The sequence below is a fragment of the Oscarella lobularis genome, chromosome 4 (genome assembly GCF_947507565.1).
Source record: "Oscarella lobularis chromosome 4, ooOscLobu1.1, whole genome shotgun sequence".
Taxonomy (NCBI): Eukaryota; Metazoa; Porifera; class Homoscleromorpha; order Homosclerophorida; family Oscarellidae; genus Oscarella; species Oscarella lobularis.
Genome location: NC_089178.1, coordinates 266,273 through 286,830, shown reverse-complemented (window position 1 = coordinate 286,830; position 20,558 = coordinate 266,273). Strand labels below are relative to the sequence as shown.

The 20,558-nt window shown below is 46.4% G+C and overlaps 9 protein-coding genes across 11 annotated transcripts; 3 read left to right on the top strand and 6 right to left on the bottom strand.

The window, feature by feature from the left end:
• Positions 1 to 35: 35 nt before the first annotated feature.
• LOC136185726 (EF-hand calcium-binding domain-containing protein 12-like) lies at positions 36 to 2,176 on the bottom strand. The gene is made up of 6 exons (XM_065972908.1): positions 2,094 to 2,176; positions 1,508 to 2,039; positions 717 to 1,455; positions 571 to 669; positions 360 to 522; positions 36 to 312 (listed from the first exon to the last, which is right to left on the bottom strand). Exons 1-6 carry the CDS (start codon positions 2,174 to 2,176, stop codon positions 36 to 38), a joined length of 1,893 nt encoding a protein of 630 aa, XP_065828980.1.
• LOC136185863 (protein NEDD1-like) lies at positions 2,015 to 4,985 on the top strand. Its single transcript, XM_065973070.1, has 9 exons — positions 2,015 to 2,319; positions 2,373 to 2,449; positions 2,505 to 2,762; positions 2,838 to 3,174; positions 3,263 to 3,363; positions 3,414 to 3,612; positions 3,667 to 4,594; positions 4,649 to 4,715; positions 4,772 to 4,985. Exons 1-9 carry the CDS (start codon positions 2,175 to 2,177, stop codon positions 4,865 to 4,867), a joined length of 2,208 nt encoding a protein of 735 aa, XP_065829142.1. The 5' UTR covers positions 2,015 to 2,174; the 3' UTR covers positions 4,868 to 4,985.
• LOC136185862 (uncharacterized glycosidase Rv0584-like) lies at positions 3,401 to 7,288 on the bottom strand. Of its 2 annotated transcripts, XM_065973069.1 has the most exons (3): positions 4,911 to 7,288; positions 4,689 to 4,858; positions 3,401 to 4,629 (listed from the first exon to the last, which is right to left on the bottom strand). In XM_065973069.1, exon 1 carries the CDS (start codon positions 7,280 to 7,282, stop codon positions 5,045 to 5,047), a length of 2,238 nt encoding a protein of 745 aa, XP_065829141.1. In that variant the 5' UTR covers positions 7,283 to 7,288; the 3' UTR covers positions 3,401 to 4,629; positions 4,689 to 4,858; positions 4,911 to 5,044. The 2 variants fall into 2 exon arrangements, with proteins under 2 accessions (XP_065829141.1, XP_065829140.1); XM_065973068.1 differs by having other exon boundaries at positions 4,689 to 7,288.
• LOC136185873 (uncharacterized) lies at positions 7,268 to 9,407 on the bottom strand. Its single transcript, XM_065973081.1, has 11 exons — positions 9,112 to 9,407; positions 8,598 to 9,058; positions 8,474 to 8,499; positions 8,319 to 8,423; positions 8,196 to 8,267; positions 8,075 to 8,146; positions 7,879 to 8,005; positions 7,729 to 7,833; positions 7,623 to 7,678; positions 7,445 to 7,570; positions 7,268 to 7,383 (listed from the first exon to the last, which is right to left on the bottom strand). Exons 1-11 carry the CDS (start codon positions 9,369 to 9,371, stop codon positions 7,288 to 7,290), a joined length of 1,506 nt encoding a protein of 501 aa, XP_065829153.1. The 5' UTR covers positions 9,372 to 9,407; the 3' UTR covers positions 7,268 to 7,287.
• LOC136185864 (acylamino-acid-releasing enzyme-like) lies at positions 9,399 to 13,035 on the bottom strand. The gene is made up of 26 exons (XM_065973072.1): positions 12,995 to 13,035; positions 12,706 to 12,944; positions 12,575 to 12,656; positions 12,450 to 12,525; positions 12,296 to 12,397; positions 12,196 to 12,239; positions 11,997 to 12,131; positions 11,855 to 11,946; positions 11,669 to 11,709; positions 11,555 to 11,619; positions 11,446 to 11,502; positions 11,336 to 11,393; positions 11,182 to 11,282; positions 11,071 to 11,125; positions 10,936 to 11,021; positions 10,813 to 10,873; positions 10,683 to 10,760; positions 10,540 to 10,626; positions 10,408 to 10,488; positions 10,250 to 10,338; positions 10,092 to 10,202; positions 9,991 to 10,039; positions 9,906 to 9,936; positions 9,759 to 9,861; positions 9,596 to 9,702; positions 9,399 to 9,542 (listed from the first exon to the last, which is right to left on the bottom strand). The coding sequence occupies exons 1-26, from the start codon at positions 13,013 to 13,015 to the stop codon at positions 9,434 to 9,436; spliced, it is 2,160 nt and encodes a 719-aa protein (XP_065829144.1). The 5' UTR covers positions 13,016 to 13,035; the 3' UTR covers positions 9,399 to 9,433.
• LOC136185865 (sarcolemmal membrane-associated protein-like) lies at positions 13,035 to 16,461 on the bottom strand. Its single transcript, XM_065973073.1, has 22 exons — positions 16,249 to 16,461; positions 16,053 to 16,197; positions 15,937 to 16,000; positions 15,872 to 15,887; positions 15,768 to 15,818; positions 15,616 to 15,711; positions 15,494 to 15,565; positions 15,358 to 15,435; positions 15,209 to 15,271; positions 15,034 to 15,132; positions 14,885 to 14,959; positions 14,757 to 14,831; positions 14,641 to 14,698; positions 14,541 to 14,579; positions 14,175 to 14,480; positions 14,054 to 14,128; positions 13,864 to 13,998; positions 13,736 to 13,811; positions 13,592 to 13,682; positions 13,467 to 13,535; positions 13,234 to 13,353; positions 13,035 to 13,185 (listed from the first exon to the last, which is right to left on the bottom strand). The coding sequence occupies exons 1-22, from the start codon at positions 16,435 to 16,437 to the stop codon at positions 13,099 to 13,101; spliced, it is 2,079 nt and encodes a 692-aa protein (XP_065829145.1). The 5' UTR covers positions 16,438 to 16,461; the 3' UTR covers positions 13,035 to 13,098.
• Positions 16,462 to 16,466: 5 nt separating this feature from the next.
• Positions 16,467 to 18,279, bottom strand: LOC136185869 (coiled-coil domain-containing protein 77-like). Its single transcript, XM_065973078.1, has 5 exons — positions 18,097 to 18,279; positions 17,647 to 18,039; positions 17,183 to 17,593; positions 16,718 to 17,131; positions 16,467 to 16,662 (listed from the first exon to the last, which is right to left on the bottom strand). Exons 1-5 carry the CDS (start codon positions 18,277 to 18,279, stop codon positions 16,516 to 16,518), a joined length of 1,548 nt encoding a protein of 515 aa, XP_065829150.1. The 3' UTR covers positions 16,467 to 16,515.
• A 73-nt stretch (positions 18,280 to 18,352) lies between these two features.
• Positions 18,353 to 18,929, top strand: LOC136186334 (transmembrane protein 138-like). The gene has a single exon (XM_065973630.1). The coding sequence runs from the start codon at positions 18,358 to 18,360 to the stop codon at positions 18,835 to 18,837; it is 480 nt and encodes a 159-aa protein (XP_065829702.1). The 5' UTR covers positions 18,353 to 18,357; the 3' UTR covers positions 18,838 to 18,929.
• LOC136186331 (uncharacterized) lies at positions 18,894 to 20,551 on the top strand. 2 transcript variants are annotated; one of them, XM_065973626.1, is made up of 11 exons: positions 18,894 to 19,035; positions 19,129 to 19,213; positions 19,273 to 19,388; positions 19,437 to 19,497; positions 19,555 to 19,642; positions 19,700 to 19,776; positions 19,830 to 19,962; positions 20,016 to 20,109; positions 20,170 to 20,287; positions 20,342 to 20,393; positions 20,447 to 20,551. In XM_065973626.1, the coding sequence occupies exons 1-11, from the start codon at positions 18,983 to 18,985 to the stop codon at positions 20,476 to 20,478; spliced, it is 909 nt and encodes a 302-aa protein (XP_065829698.1). In that variant the 5' UTR covers positions 18,894 to 18,982; the 3' UTR covers positions 20,479 to 20,551. The 2 variants fall into 2 exon arrangements, with proteins under 2 accessions (XP_065829698.1, XP_065829697.1); XM_065973625.1 differs by having other exon boundaries at positions 19,437 to 19,642.
• The last annotated feature ends 7 nt before the right edge of the window (positions 20,552 to 20,558 follow it).

Here is a 20,558-nt window from a genome sequence, read left to right as displayed (position 1 = left end):
GATAAAGAATCAATGAAAGTGCCAAATTTACAAATTCACAATTGATATTGTTTTTTTCCTTTTCCTCCGTGTTGAACGTAACCAGCGTCGTTCATAGGCCACAGGCCGGAGTCCAAGTAACTTGTCGTTAATGAATCAGTGTTTCTCAGAGGTCTGGTGACCGGCGTGAATACGTTGTCCACTGAAGCAGACTTTTTAGTGGTGCTCGCGGGCAGATAAACGCGCAAGCAGTCCAACAAAGAGCCAGGCCAAAATGCATTTGTATCAATAGGACGATCCTTCCACGTGTGTTCAAACTTTGGACGAAGATCCCTAAATACGACAATCGAGAAAGGGTTTCTTTTATTTGATTGCTTCACCTTGTAAGTGCTTCGTATTCGTCATACGTCAACCAGCAGTCGGTCTTTGCTCTCACTCTGGCCCAACCCGTCGACAATTTCACGCGTTTTTGCTCTATCAACGGACTACTGAAGCGATGACGCGACGAATGCGACCGACTGTCAAACTTGCGATACTCAGAATCTACAAGAATAAATCGAATGTGAATACAAAGAGTCTTTCCCTTCAGACCTGGGTCCGCCAAGTCATCGCGTGATAAGAGAGCCATTCCTGGCTGACGCAAGTGCGCCCGACACTCGGCCACAGATCGGTCACCAACGTGTAGAAGTGCTATAACACTCACATATAAAAAGTCAACCGGAGTGGGTCAACAATACCTTTTTCCAACGTTTCCTTACTGAGTGCAATCCCATACATTCGACAGAGATGCACGGCTCGCTCATATTCCCGCTTCACAGTCTCTCGATACGCGTCAATTGCTTCTCCAAACGCTCCCCCGACAGTTGATCCAGCACAATGCCGTTCCAGTCGCACGGATGCCACCTCCTTCTTCGAAATCTCACCCGCCTTCTCCTTCTTCTGCCTCAATCGCCGAACGCGCTTTCTCTCCGCCAGCTTCACCTCGCGACTCACCGTCTCGACCTTTTCGGAAACCGTCACGTGCGGAACAACGAGCAAGGGCGATTGCGTGGGCGGTGGCTCAAACGTGGGCGTTTCCAATAGCGACGACGTCGACACTGGCGACGCGTTACAATCGATTTTCTCCCGTTCTTGTTTTCGCCAGAGTTTTCGGAGCGAATCGCGTCCGCGCACGAGTTCTCTATAATCGAGCGTGTTGTCCTCGTTCTTATCGAGCGCGAGGACGAGATTGTCCAATTGGCGATCGTTGACGGGAATTTTGGCGAGTTTGAAAACGCGACGAAATTCGGCTTTCGATACGCGCCAATTCTTGTCCTTATCGAAGCGCGCGAACAAATCGACGAGTCGGAGACGATTTTTCTGAACGAAATCGTCGATGACGGCCAGAGCGTCGGGTAGTGGAAGATCGAGACGCGGACGACGCGCGGGACGCGCGCGCGAGCGACTCTTCTGCTTGGGCGAAGTGGGCGTGACAACCTGAAAACGACGATAGGAGAAAAAACTCGCACTACGCTCTTTTTTTTCTTGCCTTCTTCTCTGGTTCTTCGGTTATGGAGACGCGTCGCATCATCTGTTCTAGTACGCGCTTCTCCGTCTCCGTTTTGTTGCGTTTCGATCGCAGCCACGTCTCGCTGAGGCCCAACGAGTCGAGATCGCCGCGAAGTTTTCGTCTTTCCTCCATCCATTGTCGATATTCGCCAATTTCGTCCTTTTCGGTCACTTTAGTTGACTTTTCTGGCGTCACTGCTATCGTTTTTGCCGTCTCGTTCACCCGAATCTCCTTCTCTGGTTCCGATCGAGCGACGAGAACTCGCGTCCGCTTCGGGGAGCCCCAAATTTTCGCCGCCGTTCTGTAGAGTTTTGTCTTTCCAAGATCTCGTGGTGGGCATAGTTTCAGCTGTTCTTTGACGCTCAAGTGAGCGATAGAAGGCCGAAACAAACGGCGGAGGCCAAGATCTTCAGTCTCCATGACAACAGCTAGGCCATCACGTGGTAGAGGACCAGTGGTTGGTATATACAAAGCACTGTAGAACAAATTTAGCTGCAGAAATGTATCGCATCTAATAGAATGCGGTTCGGCATAGGCATCAGTTTCTCGAAGTGCTGTACAGTACCGAACATGATCGTCGCTCCTTCGTATAGCGCGCGTTTCCTGAAAAATTCGAATCGGCCCCTTCAGCGATTTGTCGCTCGCCATGGCGTCAAAAGAGTACCGATTCGCAAGTTGCGGCGAATCCATCAACGTATGGATCCCGTCCGAGCTGACGAAACCCCAGCAATCGATCCCCGTCCAAATGCACACGGGAAAACCGTGCACATCCATTCGATGGAATCGAAGCGGTAAACGAGACCCTCTCGCGCGCGCAATTCCCCTCATTCGCGTACTCCTGCAGGCAGTTTTCTCACCTACGCCGCCGGAGAAGTAAAACTCGTCCAAACATCGAATTTCTCCACGCACACAATAGCAAACGTAATTCGCGATAATCTCGAAACCCTTTGGAAGACTTGGGACGCGCGTATTTCAGACGAGCGACGCCGAATGCGTGGCGTTCGTCGGCTCGTCGCGTTGCATCGCGTCCGGGCATCGCGACTCGACGATCAAGTTGTGGAACGTGAAAACGCGCGCACTCGCGCGCACGCTCACCGGGCACATGTCGGCAATCAAATGTCTCGACGTCCAATCGACGACGCACGTCGTTTCCGGATCGACGTCCGGCGACGTAATTGCGCACGGCGTCGAAACGGGCGACGCGTCGAAAATTATGAGAACTCCCAGCGTTCAGGCAAGATCTGTGAAACATCAAATTGCCAATTTAGAAATTGAAATTTGGAAAATTTATAAATACTATTTTGTTTAGCCTATAACGGATATTAAGTGCAGCCCCCATCATCCTCATCAGGTGGTTACCTCTGCTTTTGATGGGACGGTCAATGTGTGGGACGCGCAGAAGTGTCAGTTGGTTAAATCATTTGAACGACGTCCGTCTTCTCGTGCCACTGAAGCTACCGCCGCAATGGGCGTCTCATTTTCTCCGATCAACGAGAAGTTGTTTGCTAGTTGCGGAGCCGACGGACAAATTCATTTTTATGACGCAGTTGACATGAGAAAAGTGATGACTTTGGCAGTGCAGGACAAGTTGCTGTGCTTGTTGATATTTCCTGACGGCCATACGGTCATTAGCGGAACTGAGACCGGTGAGAACTTATGTTATAGAGTGCATGGGTTTGGTTGGGGGTCCCAAGGTTCAATCTAGAGTGCTCATAAGATAATGTGTCTTCTAAGGACATTTGCATCAGTTTGATTTACGAAGTTCAGCTACAGTTGGGAGTCTAACTCGCGTCAAGGGCCATCAGACTGCTGTTCGTAGTCTAGCTTGTGATTACGTAAGTGAATTCGTCGTACGAGGAGGGTTTTCGTATCTTTGTTTGGTTAGTCTGGTTCTGGTGGAAAGCGAAGATCGGCGAATTTGAGTACCTTTTCTACTTCGCCTCCCTCAACGGACCCGGAGAAAAAAACAGTGTTCCATCAAAAAACGCCGGAATCTCAGATTTTATCAAGCGGATCCGGAGTGATCTCTCCGCTAGATAAACCGGCTCTAAAGTCACAGGCAACAGCAGGAGCACAAGCGGGAAGTACGTACTCCCCTCCCCCTCTCCCTACCTTTCTTTCAATTGATTGTTTTCCAGCGTTCTTGAGTCCTGTTGGAACATTTGAGCCCGCGGCAACAAGCAGCACATCAAAAGGTTCCCGTTCGGACCAATCATCGTTGCGACTATTGCAAACGGATCCAGGCAGGCGGTCCCAGCACATTGATCAGCCCAAAGCGGAAGCAAGGCCATCAAAGGTTCAAACTAGCACCCGAACTTCCACGCAGAGTCGAACCACGGCTAGTAGTCAAGCAGCCATTTTCAAGACGACGACGACGACGACGACTTCGCCGAAGGACTTTTCTTCTCATCGTTCGTCGGCTACGAGGACGTCTGATGATGTGACCACTCCAAGTTCTACTGCTAACGTTGTTTCCCCGGGGAGTCGACCCTCTTCCCTGACGTCGCAGTTGCAGAACAATGTGGCAGTGAAACCCCGTGATGCCAGCAGTTCGCCTGCTGCCAAGGCAACCGCTGGGACCGCATCGTCGTCCTTGTTTTCGCCCCTTGGGCAAGCAAGTCCACGCAAGACAGCGAATGAAGAGACATTCAAAGGTTTGGCCGCTAATCTTGGCACGAGGGAAAAAGGAACGAGAAGCGCAACGACCATTCAATCGACTGCTCCTCTTCCTGTGACAACAGCTGAAACATCTAATCCGTTCAGTTTGTCGCCATCTCAAAGACGACCAGCCGCAACTGCAGTTCCGTTGACGAGCGCTTCTGAGCGGATAGCGCAAAACGCGGTCTTTTCAAGGGTGTCCTCCTTACAGTCGTCTTCTTCCGTGGTTGCCACTGCTGCTACTGCTACTTCTGTGACTACTAGTACTAGTACTGCTGCTGCTCCTGCTGCTGCTCCTGCTGCTGCTGCTGTTGCAAGTTCTCCTGATATACCCGCAGCTTCAACTGATTCGGATCCGCCTTTGAAGTTTATTCAGAATATGATTGATGATTCTATTGAAGAGATGAGGTGGGTCTGGCGTTGGACATACACGTGAGATGTAACTGCGCAAACTTTGATCAGGTTGGCTATTCATCGTGACATAAGGAATCTTCACACTGACCTGGTGCGCCAGTTCGAGCGCATTGAAGTACGAGTTGCATGCGTTTGCTCTACTTTTCTCATCACTCTTTTTTCTGCCTTTAGGAAAAGATAGCCGGGATGGGGAACGAGGGGCGGCTCGCCGAAGAGAACCGACTGTTGCGAGAGGAAAACGAACGCCTGAAAAAGCGCCTGAATTGACGCGTGCAGACACTGCCCATACGTATACAAAGCTACATTGTACCTGTTGCGCTGTCACACAAAAAACCTCGCTTAACTGCTATCGTCGTCCATTTGATCAAAACTCCTATAATAAAAAAAAAAACATGTAAAAATCTTTCTCCCACCTCGTGCCTGCACCCAGCGAGAAAAGCCAAGCTACATCGACGTCATCCAAAACGTAATGTTCCCCCCTTTGGAAATCTCCGCGTGATCAACAAACGGATGATCGATCATGTCAACAGGCTTTCCATTGACCCAAGCACTTGTCACATAAGAATCCCCGGCGATACTAGAAGCATTGACGAAGATTTTCAATCGAGCCCCGTTGGTCAAACTTATAGTGATATCACTCGCACGTGGCGCCCCGACGAAATAGAGCGTCGTACCGGCGAGCGGATAGAGCCCAATAACACTCCACACGTACCAAGAACTCAACGTGCCATAGTCGTCGTTTCCGGGGACGCCTCGCGGTTCGGTCGTATAGCGATTGTCGGCCAACCAGCGAACGTATCTCTGCGTCAAATTCGCTCTCTTCGCAAAGTTGAACAAGTAGGGAGACAATAGGTCGGGCTCGTTTCCGGCCCAGTAGTACGAATTGGGAAGGAGGTTGGACTTTTGCCTTTCCGAACGTTCCATGAATTGATCGAGTCGACTCACAAAGTCGTTCTCTCCGAACAAGTCGATTAGACCCGGCACGTCGTGCGGCACGAACCACGTCCACTGGGCCGCGTTTCCCTCCGTATACCCGCTGTTCTTCACAATCCAATCATTGAGATTAGGATCAAGTGGACAGTGAAAAGTTCCATTAACATCTCTTGGACACATGAGCTTTCGTTTGGAATCCCACACGTTTTTATATGACTTTGATCGATTTGCGTAGCGCGCCGCATCGGCTGACAAGCCAAGATAAACGGCCACCTGTCCAATCGCCCAATCGTCAAAAGCGTAAGCCAGCGTGAGGCTCACCGACTCGGAACTCGTTTCCCTACCCACGTACCCGTAACGAAGGTAGTCGTCTAGTCCGGCTCGACCGATGTGCGGTCGTCGCGGATCTTCGGCCTGAACCTTCATTGCATCGTAGGCCGCTTGAACGTCAAAGGCACTGCCACCAATTTTACGCAGTACGTCGAGTAGGATAACATTCGCGTGATTTCCGATCATGCAGCCACTATATACATTGGCTATTGGCCATCGGGGCAAATCACCACCGTCTTTGTACATGCGTACGAGTGACTGAGCGATTTCGGTTGCCGTTTGAGGTCGTACGAGGGACAAAAGAGGCACTTGGGTTCGATGGATGTCCCATATAGACATGTCCGTATAGTGCTTCGTTCCATTTGGAAGCGTTCGAACGTTTCCTGTCATGTCGAGATACTTTCCGTTGGTATCGCTAAAGAGGGTCGGTGCCATGAAAGCGTGGTAGAGTGCCGTGTAGAATTTGACGAGAGTGTCGTCGTCATCGTCCGTTTGGATATCGATTAGCGACAAGTGGCGTTCCCACGTGTTCTGAGCATAATCCTTGTACTCGTCAAACGACGTCTGCGAATTCCATTCGCTTTGTACGTTTATCAACGCTTGTTCGACAGAAACGAAACTTATGCCGAAAGCGACTTCCACCTGTCTCTCGGATACCGAAACGAAGGCGCGAATATCGTTGCCAGTAGCCCGCGTCTCATTCAAAAGCAGCGTCTCATTGACCCAGACTCCCCACGCGCTAAAATCGGCTTTCGCTCGAAGAGCAAAATAGACGGCAACACCTTTTCCATTGCGACCGGTCAATGAACCCTTCGTCCGACCCCATCCCACGAGCGTTCGTTTATCCGGAACAATTTCAATCTGGGCGCCAACGCAGGCATCGGAAACGAGAGAAGACGTCGGATCGATAGAGAGAGAACGGCCCTCTCCAAACGTAAATCGATACACTACAACGTGTTCTCCTGCAGCCGTCACTTCGACGTTCGCTCTCAAATCGTCGAGATAAACGGAATAGAAACCCGGTTCCATTGTTTCGTTGTCGTGGTGAAATTTCGATTGGACGTCGACTCGTTTGGAGTCGATTTTTGATAGGGGCATCAGACACACGTTTCCGTAGTCGGTTGCGCCCGATCCGACCATGTGCGTGTGCGAAAAGCATTTGATTAGATGGTCGTTGTAATAATAGCCTCCGTAGTGATTCCACGCGAGGTTGATGTCGCCTTTCGTGTCGGGCGACGCTCGTATTTGTCCGAATGGAAGCTGGACGCCGGGCATGAGACCGCCGACGCCGAATCCTTCCCCGCCGGTGCCGATTGACAGCCTCACGTGCTCTACGAAGCTCGGGGAGGCTCTGCGAACGGCCACCAGGAAGATGAACGCGACGAACAACATGACTATACGGGACAGAATGTTTTTCATAATATTTATCTCATTTTCCTCAGTGCAGCCAGGGCAGCTTTCTTTAGAACATTGTTGCTTATTTGTAAAACCCTTTCCAGCGCAGATTCGAATCCGCAGAACTAAAAAACAGGTAAAGTTAGCAAAAGCTTCCCATCCCAAATTGGACGTTACTGGGCGTACATCAATTCCGTGATATCGAATCAATTCAAGCACCAAACGAGTAAATTTTGGATTTGATGCGTGAGCAACAGCGTTATTCTCCAAAGCATCAGACATTGCAGCAGCAACGTCATTGCCCACAATGAACTGAGAGCAAATTCATGCTATTTTGATGCAAGTATACTGTACCTAATTTCACCTTACTCCCTAGCAAACATAGCAGAACCATTATCTGCTCGTCAGACCAAATTTCATCTAAACCCCAACTGGCCATATTAATTTACTTTGGCGCCAAAACTAATTACGGAAGAAAACTTTTGATTGAAGTAGACCATTCAATGCCGTTTCTCTACTTGATGAATCAGGAGATTCTCGGTAGATTGCACAGAAAAGGTCGACTCTTAAGGAATCTGGACAGGTGTTAATGAAAAATAAGACAGGATAAACTGATATACCTAGAAGAGCTCTGTCTATCAAGAGGGGAACAAGGACGCTTCGAGTGAATGGCAAAGACTGGGCTTGCAAAACGGTTAACAGTCCAGCTTTGACTGACCTTGAAGCAGTGCAAGCAGCAGAAGAAACCTAAAACGCCAAATAATTATTCTCCAGCCTGTCTGTCAATTGGCTGTGATGCTCATAGGATGACCATACCCAGGATGTAATTGTCTTTGAGAATAAGTGAGTCATGAGAAAAGAATCGGTTTCAAAATCAATTTCGCTTATCTGAACAATCTTATGTAGAAGCACTTGAAAACGTTTACTTCGCGTGTACCAGAGAACATAGGGCGCAGAATTGACTTTCTGAAAGCTCATCAAAGCAGATGGCAGTGGCCAATTGATCAATCTTAGACAACAACAAAATTAAAAGGCATTTAGTAGAAAAAGTTACCAGAACCTGTTCTTTTGAGCACCCAGTAAGGCAATCTCTTAATTCAGTTATTGGTGAGAACATTTCGCCAAATAAAAAAGACTTGAACAATTGACAAAGCTTTCCGCCAAGCTGCACATGCAAATTATACATTGACCAATTATCCTACCTTTTAGCCTTACATTCTGAGATGAATAAAGGCTTTGTCCTAATAAATATAATTAACCTATTCTGTTTACATGGAGACTTTGAAACCATGCTGATAGCCCATGGCTAGAAAGTCTCTTATATATTATACTAGCTTACCGGTTGACTGCAGTATTTTGTCCAGTACCACTTTCATCTGTGAATTGGATACCACTGATGGAGAGGAGGGAGAAGGAGAAGCAGGTTTGACATCAATAGCAATGTCCTCTTGCATCGGCTCAGAAACGTCAATAAGAGCCTGCTTGCTTTGGGATTTGTTTCTACTAAACACGCTGCTTCCGTCAGCTAATAGTGTTCTACCGATCGCTGCACATGAACTTCGGACTGTCGCACTGAGCTGCGCATTTGCATTGATCTCCCCACTTTCAACATAGTCGTGCAAACAGCTGAAATTGGCGTCAATCCAGCCATTATTTGAAGTGTTGCTATCCGCATGAGAAGTGTCCACAGATGACAAGAAACATTTTAGACAAGCCAAAGGTATAGATTCTCTGCATAAAAGCAGCACGGCACTAAACGTCGTTTGCATGCTTAAAGGTAATAGATGAAATCGGTCGACTCTAATATTAGAGATAGTCGAATTTCTAAATTCAATCTAAACTTTCCGTCTCACGTGACGACTTTTTGGCCCATTTGAACAGCTTCTTTTTCCGCTAGTCTCATAGTTAGGTCGATTAGGTCCATTGAGACGGAGAAACGTTCCGATTCTGGCTCCTCCGATTCGATCGGAGCCTGCCGTCGCAAAACTCGATCAGCTGACCACGGAGATTGAGTCAGAGCAGCTAAGAACTCTTGGCACGACTTCGGAAGTCGACGGAGAATAGACTCGAGTCGAAACTGCGGATGAAAATCCTCTTCCACGCAATGCGACATATTCGAGCTAACGCGCGCGCTCGCCGCTTTTTTGGCGCGTTTTTATTTTGCGACACAGTTATTCACTCAGACTTACCATGTCTAAAAAACCACATGACAGCATGAATGAACGCGTCAGCTTCCGCATCAACTTCAGAGATCGGATGACAGCTGTCGGGATACATATAGAGCCTAAATAAAAATTGGAAGCGCTGAAAATTATTGACTACTAATGTGCTACTGACTCGGTTGCAACGCCTCTAGCTCTAAGAGCGTGATAAAATTCTAAGCCTTGGGACGGAGGAACTCTGAGGTCTTTTGCTCCAATTGAAAACAGGCAAGGAGTTTTAACCTAAGAAGTGCATGGTAGCGTCAGCAACCAACGGCAAAGACAATTTTTAGTCAAACTTTATCCACGTGGCCAATTGGCGAGACGTCAATCATAGCTTTCAATGCAGCAGCTGTTGCCGATTGTTTAAACGAGTAGTCCAATCCAGCTTCCGCATAGACCCTGCACAAACCATCAAAAAGCGAAGGCAAAATAGAGCGGCTAACCAATCAGGAATGTCAGACACTCCAACCATGCCTAGAAAAGGAAAAAGTATAAAGTGCTCTCGAAACACTCTGTGCAAGTCCTCACTTGCAAAATTCGTCACCGGGTTTCTCAAACACGCTGCTCTGTAGTAGTCCTAAAGAGTACCTAATCGCTATATTCTTCTTCTCTGAAGAAGAATAACTCACAGGATACTGGCCGACTAAGTGAGCAGTCAGAAAGCCGCCGTGGGAGCCTCCCATGACAAAAATCCTAGACTGATCAATCTTGCCGCTGGCAGCAACTTGACAGACAGCTTGCTGGAAAAGAAGTCTCAAGAGGAAAACGCTTCCTTTTCTCCACTCACGTGAACATCATGAACGTCCACAGTTCCAACGTTGCCAAGAAGACAGTCAATAGAAGCCTTGCCAAAACCAGTTGACCCACGATAGTTGACTACACGCGAGAAGAAAAATAGATAGAGTGCTGCAAAGAAAGAAAAAATTGAACGAGGGATCAACTCACCAAAAAGTACCGCAAAGTCCAACAAACAGAAAGACGTCGCATACCAACTGAACGCGGTCGGAAAGCAGCTGTGCGGACCCCCTTCGCGAACACAAATAAAGTGCTAAAATCTTGCGCTGTGCGCGCGGTTACCGTGAGGACAGACAAGAAGAGGACGCTTCTCGTCGCTGCTACTACGTTGAGCCGTCGGTTCTAGCAAAAGTGCATCGAACGGAATATCTGCGAAAAATAGAATGACGAGGCGCGACAGCGAAAGACGAAGCCGGAGTGAGTGCCTTTGAAAGGCTCCGAGACGGGCATGAAAGAGATGGATTGCCACGTGAACTGATCCTCGAACGACACAGATGGACGAGCTAAAAAAGCAAAAGCATAGAATGCACCAAAAATAGTGCGAATTTCGCCTACTGAGTTCAATGGGCACAACGTCGTCCTTGCCACTTGCGGTTTCTTTAAAGTGAAGTAAGAACTGAAACGAATAGGAACCGGCATTGTGGGCTTTCTTTCGTTTGAAGAGGCTTCGAATCTCACCAACTGAAAAGGCGAAGAAAAGGAGGAAAACGAGCACAGAACCAAGTCTCGATTGACGTCGAGCACCGTCCAACTTCCACTCAAATCTAAAGAGAATGCGTCGACGGCTTCAAGTGTACAAAAAAAACAGCAAACCTGGCAATGGGACTTTTTCTACGCGCTTGCTTTCCACGTCGACGGAAATGATTGGCTACAATACGAGGAAAAACGTTGAAAACGGGAGACAAAATTGATAGATAAGTTCACTGAGTTAGATTTCCACTGGGTAGAGAAAACGATTTTCTTCTTGTCGTTCAACCACGGACGATCCGCCAAAGAATGAACAAAAAGACCGGGAAAATCGTCTCCTAAAAATAATATTGATAAAAATTGCGACGAGGGGGAGCCGTCTCTGAATCACCGGTTATTTTCGTCACGACGTCGACAATTATCGTTTTCACTTTGCTTTTTACGTCAACCTGTAAAGGATGGCTTTCCAACTGCAGTTTATACGTGTGTACAATGACGTACTAAGACAAGCCGTTGACAGGTTCTATGAGGTCCACCTGCTGGCCGGTCAAGAAACATCTATAGCGAAGAGTATAAATAATTATTTTTGTAGAGTAATTACTGCATATACGATTGTGTTATTTGACGGGTTGAACGTCATTGCTGTCACTGATCTGTCCTGAAAACTTAGCAATTCTGTGGACCGAGAAGTTAAAATGTAACTATATGCCTCTAACTGTAATACCAAGAGAAGAATCGGCGAATTTCAAGTAATACACAGCAGATCTAAGAAAACAAAACAAGACATGTATGCCTCCTGCTGAAATTGCATCGTCGTCTCGCTATTTTTATGAGGTCATATTTTAATTATTGAAAACTTTTCTGCCCGATTTCAGCGATGCAATTTCAGAAGATAGGGTGAGCGACATACGGTCTATTATCGCAAAATATCACGCCCAATCGTCTGGGAAAGTGCTTCCAGCCAACGAAAAAGATTCCTGCATCATTTGCGTCCCAATGAACCTAGGGAAAGTTGGCGACTGGAATGACGAACGAGTCTATAATATGCATACCTGGCCAACTGACAGCGTTTCTGGAATACCCTCGATGATTTTAGCTGTCTTTGCATCAACATCAAAAACAACGGGAAGAGGATGGTGAAAGTGCTGTTGCTCTCCCCAAGTCTCGTGGTACTCGTACTGCTTTCCCTTCCAGACAAAGAAATAAATAAAAAATAAATAAAATATAAGACTTGGTTCAGCATGTTCTCACTTTTCCAGCGTTTTGAGCATCGCCAGTCTGGCTATGGTCACCAGCTACAATATAAATCAAATTGACAATACAGCAAACGCCCACAGCATTTTCATCTCACAATCTTTCGTTTCGAAGAAAGACGTGGGTTTTGGGAAGTATTTTTCGGCTACATAGAGCAATTTGTCTTCGCGGTTCGACCAATCAAAATAGCCAAAAGGCTCTGAGAAAAGAAATGTCACCAAATTACTTGAATTCGTTTGCCAAAAGAAGACCTTCGCAAATGATTTTCCCGTGCTCTTTCGAAGAAGACACGTCGTAGCTGCACAGAAGATAATCTTTCTTCCAAATCTAAAAACCACTTGATAAATTAAATTTTAATTAGATTCCGATGAAAGACTTCTAGAAATTGCTTCTTTTCGTCAGTCGACGAAACAACGGCGAGATATTTGGAAGAGGGAGATGCTTTCTTCACTTGAATGCTAGTGAAAAATAGACAAATGAAAGGTATCGACTTGTTACTGCACTCACCCTTTTGACCGCTCGTGAGGAAAAGGCGTTTCGTGCACAGTGGAGCCTTTCTCATCGAAATGCACGAAGTGAACGCGATTGTAGTGCCCCATTTTGCTCCTGCGAACGTCTCGCTGTTTCCAAGACGATTCTACGACAACGTTTTGGGGATTTTCTTCGTCGCGAAAGATGCGACCGGACGCGATCGACGGAATCTTGCATGATTCCGAGTAGGAGGAAATCGCTTTAGCCTCAAACGACTTCAAAACAAAGTATTCGCATCGTTAGCGTGCCGCTGAAGCTCCCTTACTTCAGAATCGTCGTTCCACATATCCGGGCTAGACGATCTATACTATAAATGAAAGATCTGTATATTATATGCTTTTGCTATGCAACGCATAAATGTGATTCTTTCTAGAACACCCAAGCCAGTACGTACAAAACAATCCAAGTGATGATTGCTGCTGCAATGCCTAGTATAACGGCTATTCGACGAGAAACCTAGGAGCAAAAAATTAGACATAAAACCTGGTCAACGCGAAAGCTTACCCGGGCGTGACGAAAACGTTCCTTCAAATCTCTTAATTGGTTCTGCAATATTTCAATGCGTCCCTGCTTCTCCTTGATCGACTTGTTCATCGTAGTTAAGTGCGCTTGCAGTGAGTCGCGCTGTGCAAAAGAACAGAACACTACTGGTACCTACTACAATTTTGTGCTAAATGATTGAGCAATGCTCGTGATACGGATGCTACTTTACGTCACTTCTAGCGTACCGCGATTACCTGCTTCTGGCGCTTCTCCTCAAGTTTTCCTTCTTCGATTGACTTCTGAGCGCGACCCTGAAGCTGAGCCTGAGTGAAAAAAAATAGTTTGAACGTAAGAGCACAGTGCACGGATAGAGCCTTGCCTCTTGTTTGTGCATGTGGCCCTGGATTTCGGCCAATTGTACAGAGAGCAAAGTGTTCTTACGCAAAAGTTCGTCCTTCTCTCTTTTCTCCCTACGCGCACAATTTTGTGAACCCTGACTAATATTGTTAAGACAGCGAACGACCTTGCCGTCTGCTGGTGTTCGGTGTGAAGCTGATTCTTCATCGTTTCTTCGTTAGACCTTTGCTGGCTCAGAGTCACTATAAAAAAAATGAATAATTGAACGACAAATTTACTGTATTCGTCCTTTACTCTGTAATTTCTGATTTTGTTCCTTGGACTCTCTTAGATCCTTCCAAACCTTCTCCAACGCGTCTGACATTTCGCTCGAAAGTTGAGTAGAAGCTTCGGCTTCGTTGAGCTTTTTCTCCAGCTCATAAAGTTGAGCTGAAAAGATTCGCAGGACTACAGTGCACAACAGCGTAACTCTCTCTTCCCCCACCTTCTAGCTTGTTCTTCTGCTTCCTAAGCTGATTGTTCTCCGCTTTGAGAAAGCCCTTCTCCATGTCAGAATCAACTACAAAAACAAATCCAAAACGAATTATTTCAAATCCAGTTCTTACGTTCGGACACAGCGCCCGGAAGAGACGACGCCTGAAGCTCGGCTTTCTGGACGACACAATCCTCTTGAAACGGCTTAAGTTGAAGCGACACTTCGGAGCGTTGATTTTTAGGTGCCGGTCGAACAGGCACCGTCTTCTCTATAGTAACTTGAACGGCTTGATCTTGCTTCGCCGTCTCTTCAAAGTCCGTTTGCGTGTGCGACTCTGATAGAATAAGCGACGACGTCTGCACTGACGACTCGTCCGTTTGAAAGTTTGTCTGACATTCTGCAATGGATACAAGTGCCTCGACTTGAATGGAAATGTCTACGAAGAAGAGTGGCTACTAAGTTGCCAATGCAAAAGAAACGCTTTCAAAATCTAAACCTGATCTTTCGGGTTTCTTTGACGCTGTTTCGAGTTTCGCTATTAATTAAAAAAAGGTTCATATTGTTTGATATGAAGTGTCTTCTGGTATATATGACACCTTTCAGAGAAGTCAAATGCTCTGCAGCAAAATCGAACTCCGCTTGCAGAGACTCTACCTTTGAGATCATTTATCATCAAAGTTCAATGTTTCTTGGGTAACGGAGAGACACTTACTTGGACTGCTAGCTTGCTTTCTGCCATTGTCAATGTCTTGACTTGCTTCTCCAAGCCCTCTTTTTCTGACGTCGTCTAGACAGCGAAACCGAAGGTGGACTTTTGTGGCAAGAAAAAAAATTATTTACCATTTGCTTGTGTTCCACGTACTGGGCTTGAAGAGAGACGAATCGATTTTCAAGATCAACCAACTCCTCTTTTTTCTACAAAAAAAGTCGGTCACATCAGTCTGGGCTCATTCAAACGCTACGCCAATAGAAACCAAGTAACGAACTACCTTGTTGTGAGCTTCTCTGAGATTCTTTAAAGATTCTTGCGACTCCTCATACATGGCGCGAAACTTGTCGCATTCTTCCTCTGATTGATCATAGTTTCTCTACAAAGAGCCATTGAGCGTTGAAAAATGTGCCATATAGAAGCAAGAGCCCCATTGATAAATGTCTGTACGTCACCTGAATCTCAGCCAATTTGCTAGCATACTCAAGTTTTTCTTGCAGAACGCGTCGAAGAGCTTCCTAGAAGAGAGAATCAAGAAACTCGCCAGTTGTGTTTAGTGGTTTCAATTCATCGTGATACGTAATTGACGCGCAGACTGCTGTACCTTTGATTTTACTTCATATTGCATCTTCTCTTCGACTAACACTGCCGCTTTGTTCTGCAATTCACTTGTCTCGTACGTCTATAAAACAGTAACGCTTGGCAACGGTCCCCCCCACGGAATTCTACGCAGTTCTGACCTGGGAGTATATTTGAACTTGATTTTCAAGCACTTCGATGCGAGAAAGCAGGTGATCTTCGTTGAGCAGCATCTTCGTACGTAAAAATCGTCAAGCGTCATCCCCTTCTTTTCTCGGTTTACCTGAAACCGTTGACTTGCATCTGATTCTACAGATAGGATGACCTCTTGCATCTTTGCCAACTTGGAAGCAAGAGCTTCTTCTCTTTGTTTCAGTGCCTAGAAAAATTAAGACGATCAATCATGCGTAACTATTTCATTGGATACGGCCCAACCTGAAGCAGATCAGTTAATTCAATGAGATCGCGAGATGATACAGCTTCCAGCTGCAGGACAAGACAAAAATAATAATTGAAGGAAAAAAATTCGTTCACCACACCTTCGCAACGGTCCCACTAAAAACATTTTAATTAATCAATTATAATAAGACGCTTCTTCACTTACAACTGCGAGTAAGCTGCGTCGTCTTTGAGAAAAGTCACCGTAGCAATAACACAGCCATGGGTCACTTTGTGTGAAAAAATCATAAAAGGCAAAGAATTTTTGGGTTCTAACTCTACCTTTCTTGTTTTCCACCACATCGACGCCGAACTGCAATTCGTCCCCATTCTTAATTTCAAACGGCGCGCTCTCCTCGCCGCTGCGACTCAGCCGCTGCCGATTGACGAACGTTCCGTTGCTGCTTTTCATATCCCGTATGAAAAACTAACGAAAATGTCGCCTTTACGCGCTCGATTCTATACATTCCGCGCTCACCTTGTCGCCTTCTTCCCACAGGAGAGCGTGATTTCGCGAGAGCACCTTGCAGTCGAAGATCAGATTGTCGTGGCTCGGCTTCGTTCTCGCCACCGATCGGCCGATCTTCACCGGCGTCTCGAGCGAGCACTCCCGATCAAGAAAGACGTGAGAATTCGGAAGAGCGGTCAAGCGAACGCGACTCGCCATGGACAAAAGCCGCAGCAAGCAAAAAAAGGTTAACGCACGCGTCGAGCCTAATTACAGATGGTATGTAAATACATGCCTCTACAATTGCCTTACTCTATTCTCTAGGGAGTACACGTTCGCTTTCAAATGTTCTAGTTCTCCGACTAGTTTCTTCGACTGACGGGCCGTGTGGTGAATACCACGCAAGATGTCTATCTCTTGATTGCCGCCAAAATTCAATGTCACCTGTCACAATAGATCAATCACAAAATGCCAATTTTTAAAATTGCAAATTTTCTACCTTATAGAGCTGTTTTTCTAAATCCTTTAGCTGCTGTTTCAGCAACTTGATGTCATTCTTGAATCCTTCCACTTCAAAACCTCTTCTTTTATCGAGTCCCGAATATCGTTGATTCATCAAGGCGAGCCTCTTCGTCAGTCGATCCGTTCTCTCCTTAAACATTCCCTTCGACGCTTCGTACTCTTCCCTAACTTGACACAGCTCTTCCTCCAAGTGGATGCCTTGTTCACGATACATGTCTCCGAGTTTCTTTACCTCATGCAGCTGCGTTTTGAGCTGACGAATCACGAGCCGATTTTGATACGTTCCGCCCGCCGACGGCGACGTGTCAAGAGCGGAGACGCCGAAAGACGGCTGTCCGTCTTCGAGAGCTTCTCTCTGAACTTTCAGCTCTTCTTGTGCATCATCCAAATCCTATATAAGGAAAAGATGTGTAACGGTTTTATGTACATTCTACTGTCTTGCCTGCAATAGACGATCCTTTTCTATAGTCCACACTCGTTCCTTTTCTCGCGTCTTGTACTTCAGTTCAAGATAATCCTTTGTGCTCTCATATAAAAGTGCTTGCACTTCGTGCAGTTGTTCGGTGACGGCGCTCAATCGTTGCTCGTCTCTCTCGCGCTGAGCTTGATTCTCCTCCATTCTCACCTGCCTGTCCTGCAGCAGCGCCTCCACCTGCTCCTTAGCCAATCTCGTCTGTTCCTCGAGTTGAGCATGTAAGGATTCTATTGTCAGAGCCAGAGACGTTCTGTCTGACTCGGGCAGCGAGACGGCGCCGCCACCAGAGGCTTTGGCCGTTGTGACTACATCTCTTCGAACCTTGTGACCACCAGGACCCCTTCCCCAGTCGATGCCAGTACGACCCCTATTTCTGACCTATAGGAACATTACTTATACTAAGATTATGTAGGATAGTAGAACTGTCCTACTTCGTCACCAAGAAATATTCTCTCTCCCTTCTCAGCCTTCTCCACTTTCTTTGATTTTCTACCCCCTTTTCCTTCATCTTTCTTATATTGTTTTACAACAAAAAATCTCGGCTCCTTTGGCTCATCTTCTTCCTCTTCCAATAGATGTCCTCTTCCCGTCTCTCGCTTCTCTTTCACATACGTAATTTCCGACGGCACCGACTGGGTCATCAGGAGCAATTTTTGAATTTTTTCCCGATCGTCGAGTTCGCGAATTTTCAATCGATCGTTTTCGGCGTACAATCGCAGCACGTGCTCGCGTTCTTGAAACAAGTAGACCTGCATGTCGCTCAGCGCGCGCTGCAGCTCGCCTATCTCCGATTCGCGTTGACGAACTTCCCATTCGAGCTTGTGCTACGGGGAACGGTCGCGCCTCCTCGATTTTCGTCTTCGAGCACCGAATTTTCTCACCTGATCGACGATTATCGACTTGTATCGATCGAGCTTCGATGCTAATTCGTCTCGTTCGTCGTCGTAGTCGGCAATTTTCTTGCGCAGGTACTCGAGAAGTTCGCGCGAAGGTCGCAGCTGACCGAGACGCTCGTTGATTGTCGCCAGCGGCGACTCGTCGCTCGCTATCGTCGAATTCGCCATTTAAATTGCGACGCGCGTGCGCACGTTTACCTTCACGACGCTAGCGCGTTACGCGTCTCCATGGTCACCGAACTTTAGATGCAATTTTCTCGCTATCGCTTGATCCTTATTCTTCTCTTCAGTCTTCTCTTCGTCGATCTTCTAGTCAATTCTATATCGGGTCTTTTTTCTGATGACGACGTGGCTGCGTTGATTCTCTACATCGTTCAGGACGTTTGTCTCGTCATCGACGTCATCGTTCTTTTTCTCATTTTCTTCAACACGTACGTGTTCAAAGCAGGTCTCGTGTCGGTCATAATACGGAAATTCAAGTCGACGATCGTCGTGTCTCTTCTCTATTTGGGCCTCTGCTTAGCATACCATATATGGTCACTGCGCCGGCAGTGGGGAAAGTCCGACGTGTACATATGGAACGCTGGCGTGCAAGCACTCTTCGTCATTCAACGTCTCGTCGGCGTGGCGTACTATTATTCCTACCTCAAGACTATGCTGAAGTTGGGAGACGAAAAGTATTATAGAAACTCGGACTGGCTAAAGAAGGAATTTTCTAATAGATAGTTATTATGCTGTTGATCTAATTAAGTATTTACCCGGATCATTCAGTCATGAAGACGCACGGGCAGAGCAATTCCGGGACAATTCTCGCTTCAGATCGTTTTTTCTCCCGCTCTCTTGCAATTTCGTGTCTCTTCGGCGTTCATAAATGTTCTCGCACCTATGGAGCCGTCAAACGGCCGATTCTTCCCTCGCTCAAAGGTAAATCTTTTTTTCTGAGAGAATATCTTCTAGAGAGAACATTCACTCGTCTTCTATAAAAGAAAAACGATATTATGTAACTCATCTCTGCAGGCCATCGAGTCACGATTTACAAAGAACCGATTCTCAACATGTCTCGACTCAAACAGATAACGCAGACGATTGCGGGACCTATCACGTACAAAAAAAACAAAAAAAACAAAAAAGTCTTAGGATATAGTCATACGAATTTTTTAGTCAGTTACGACTTTGCCAACACCACCTAAAAGTGTGAACGATCGACAAGGATCGCTTGTTATTACTAGAGAAGAAATCCTGAAGCAACGAGTTCAGACTCACGAACGAGAGCAAAAGTCAATAAATTTGCTTATCGAAATCGTTACCTAAAATAGGCAGTGTAGAGCGCTGTTCAATATGTTTCAATTGACGGTGAAGAAAACTGATGAAGAAATTGAATCAAAGGCAACAGTTGCATCTCGTTCAATTGTCTCGGTCAAAAACAAATACACTCTGTACCAGGTTGCTGCGGCAATGTCAGAAATGCAGAGACTTCTCGAGCATCATTCAAAATACACTGAAGATATGATCAGTACAGCCTGTCAAGAATGTAAACACAAATACCAGGGGTAGTTTAATTTTTTCACTTGGCGACCTGGAATTTTAGGGACGACATTCATTAGCGAAAAGTTCAACGGTATTCTTGAAGCGATAGCAGCAAAAGCAGACTCTTCAGCTGAACAGGTTAGTAGACGTTTGCTTAGCTTAGACTTCTTTCTTTTGTTTTTGCTGCTTAGACAGAGCTGAAGTTGTTGCAGTTGAAAACGGAGTTGGAAACCGTTTCCAAAGTTCTAGATGATCAAAAATCGCTTGTGACCTCGCTAATCAAGCTGCAAAGTGGCATGCAAGAAGGCGTTGATCTCGTGAGAGGTGCATTTGTCATACAGGTATATGTATGAGCTAGAACGATCGACGTCCCACAGATGAGCTCTTGACGAAGTTGAGGAAGAGATCTGCGCCCAATAGTGCCGCGCTCTGGCCTTTTCCAAATGTTCGCGTTTCACAGAAAGCAGTTCAGTCAGTTCAATAATCTAAATCAGCAGTTAAAAATCAACTAAACGGATTTATCTCTATTAGGAGAATTGCGGATAATAACCAAGAGGACGCGCAGGTGGTTCCCAAAGATGATGAGCGTGTGATCGTGCTAGACGATGAGCCAGTCACGCCACAACCACCACAACCACAACGGCCTAAGGTAAGAACAGCATTTAGGTTTTAGATTGCATCTCTCTCCAAAGACCTTTTTTAGCAGGGAAGACCTCGAAGAAGACCCCTCGAGGACATGTGTAACTCTGTAGAAGGCAAGTGTTAGACAAAAAAAGTTTTGAGATGGTCACGGTCTGGTCTCTACTAGTGCCAAAGGACCCTAAGATTCAAAAGAAATAATAGAAGAAACTCTTACATGCCTTTGAGTCCTAAATCGCATGTTTATCATAGAGAAGAAGGGTCAGCAACAATACAGTAGT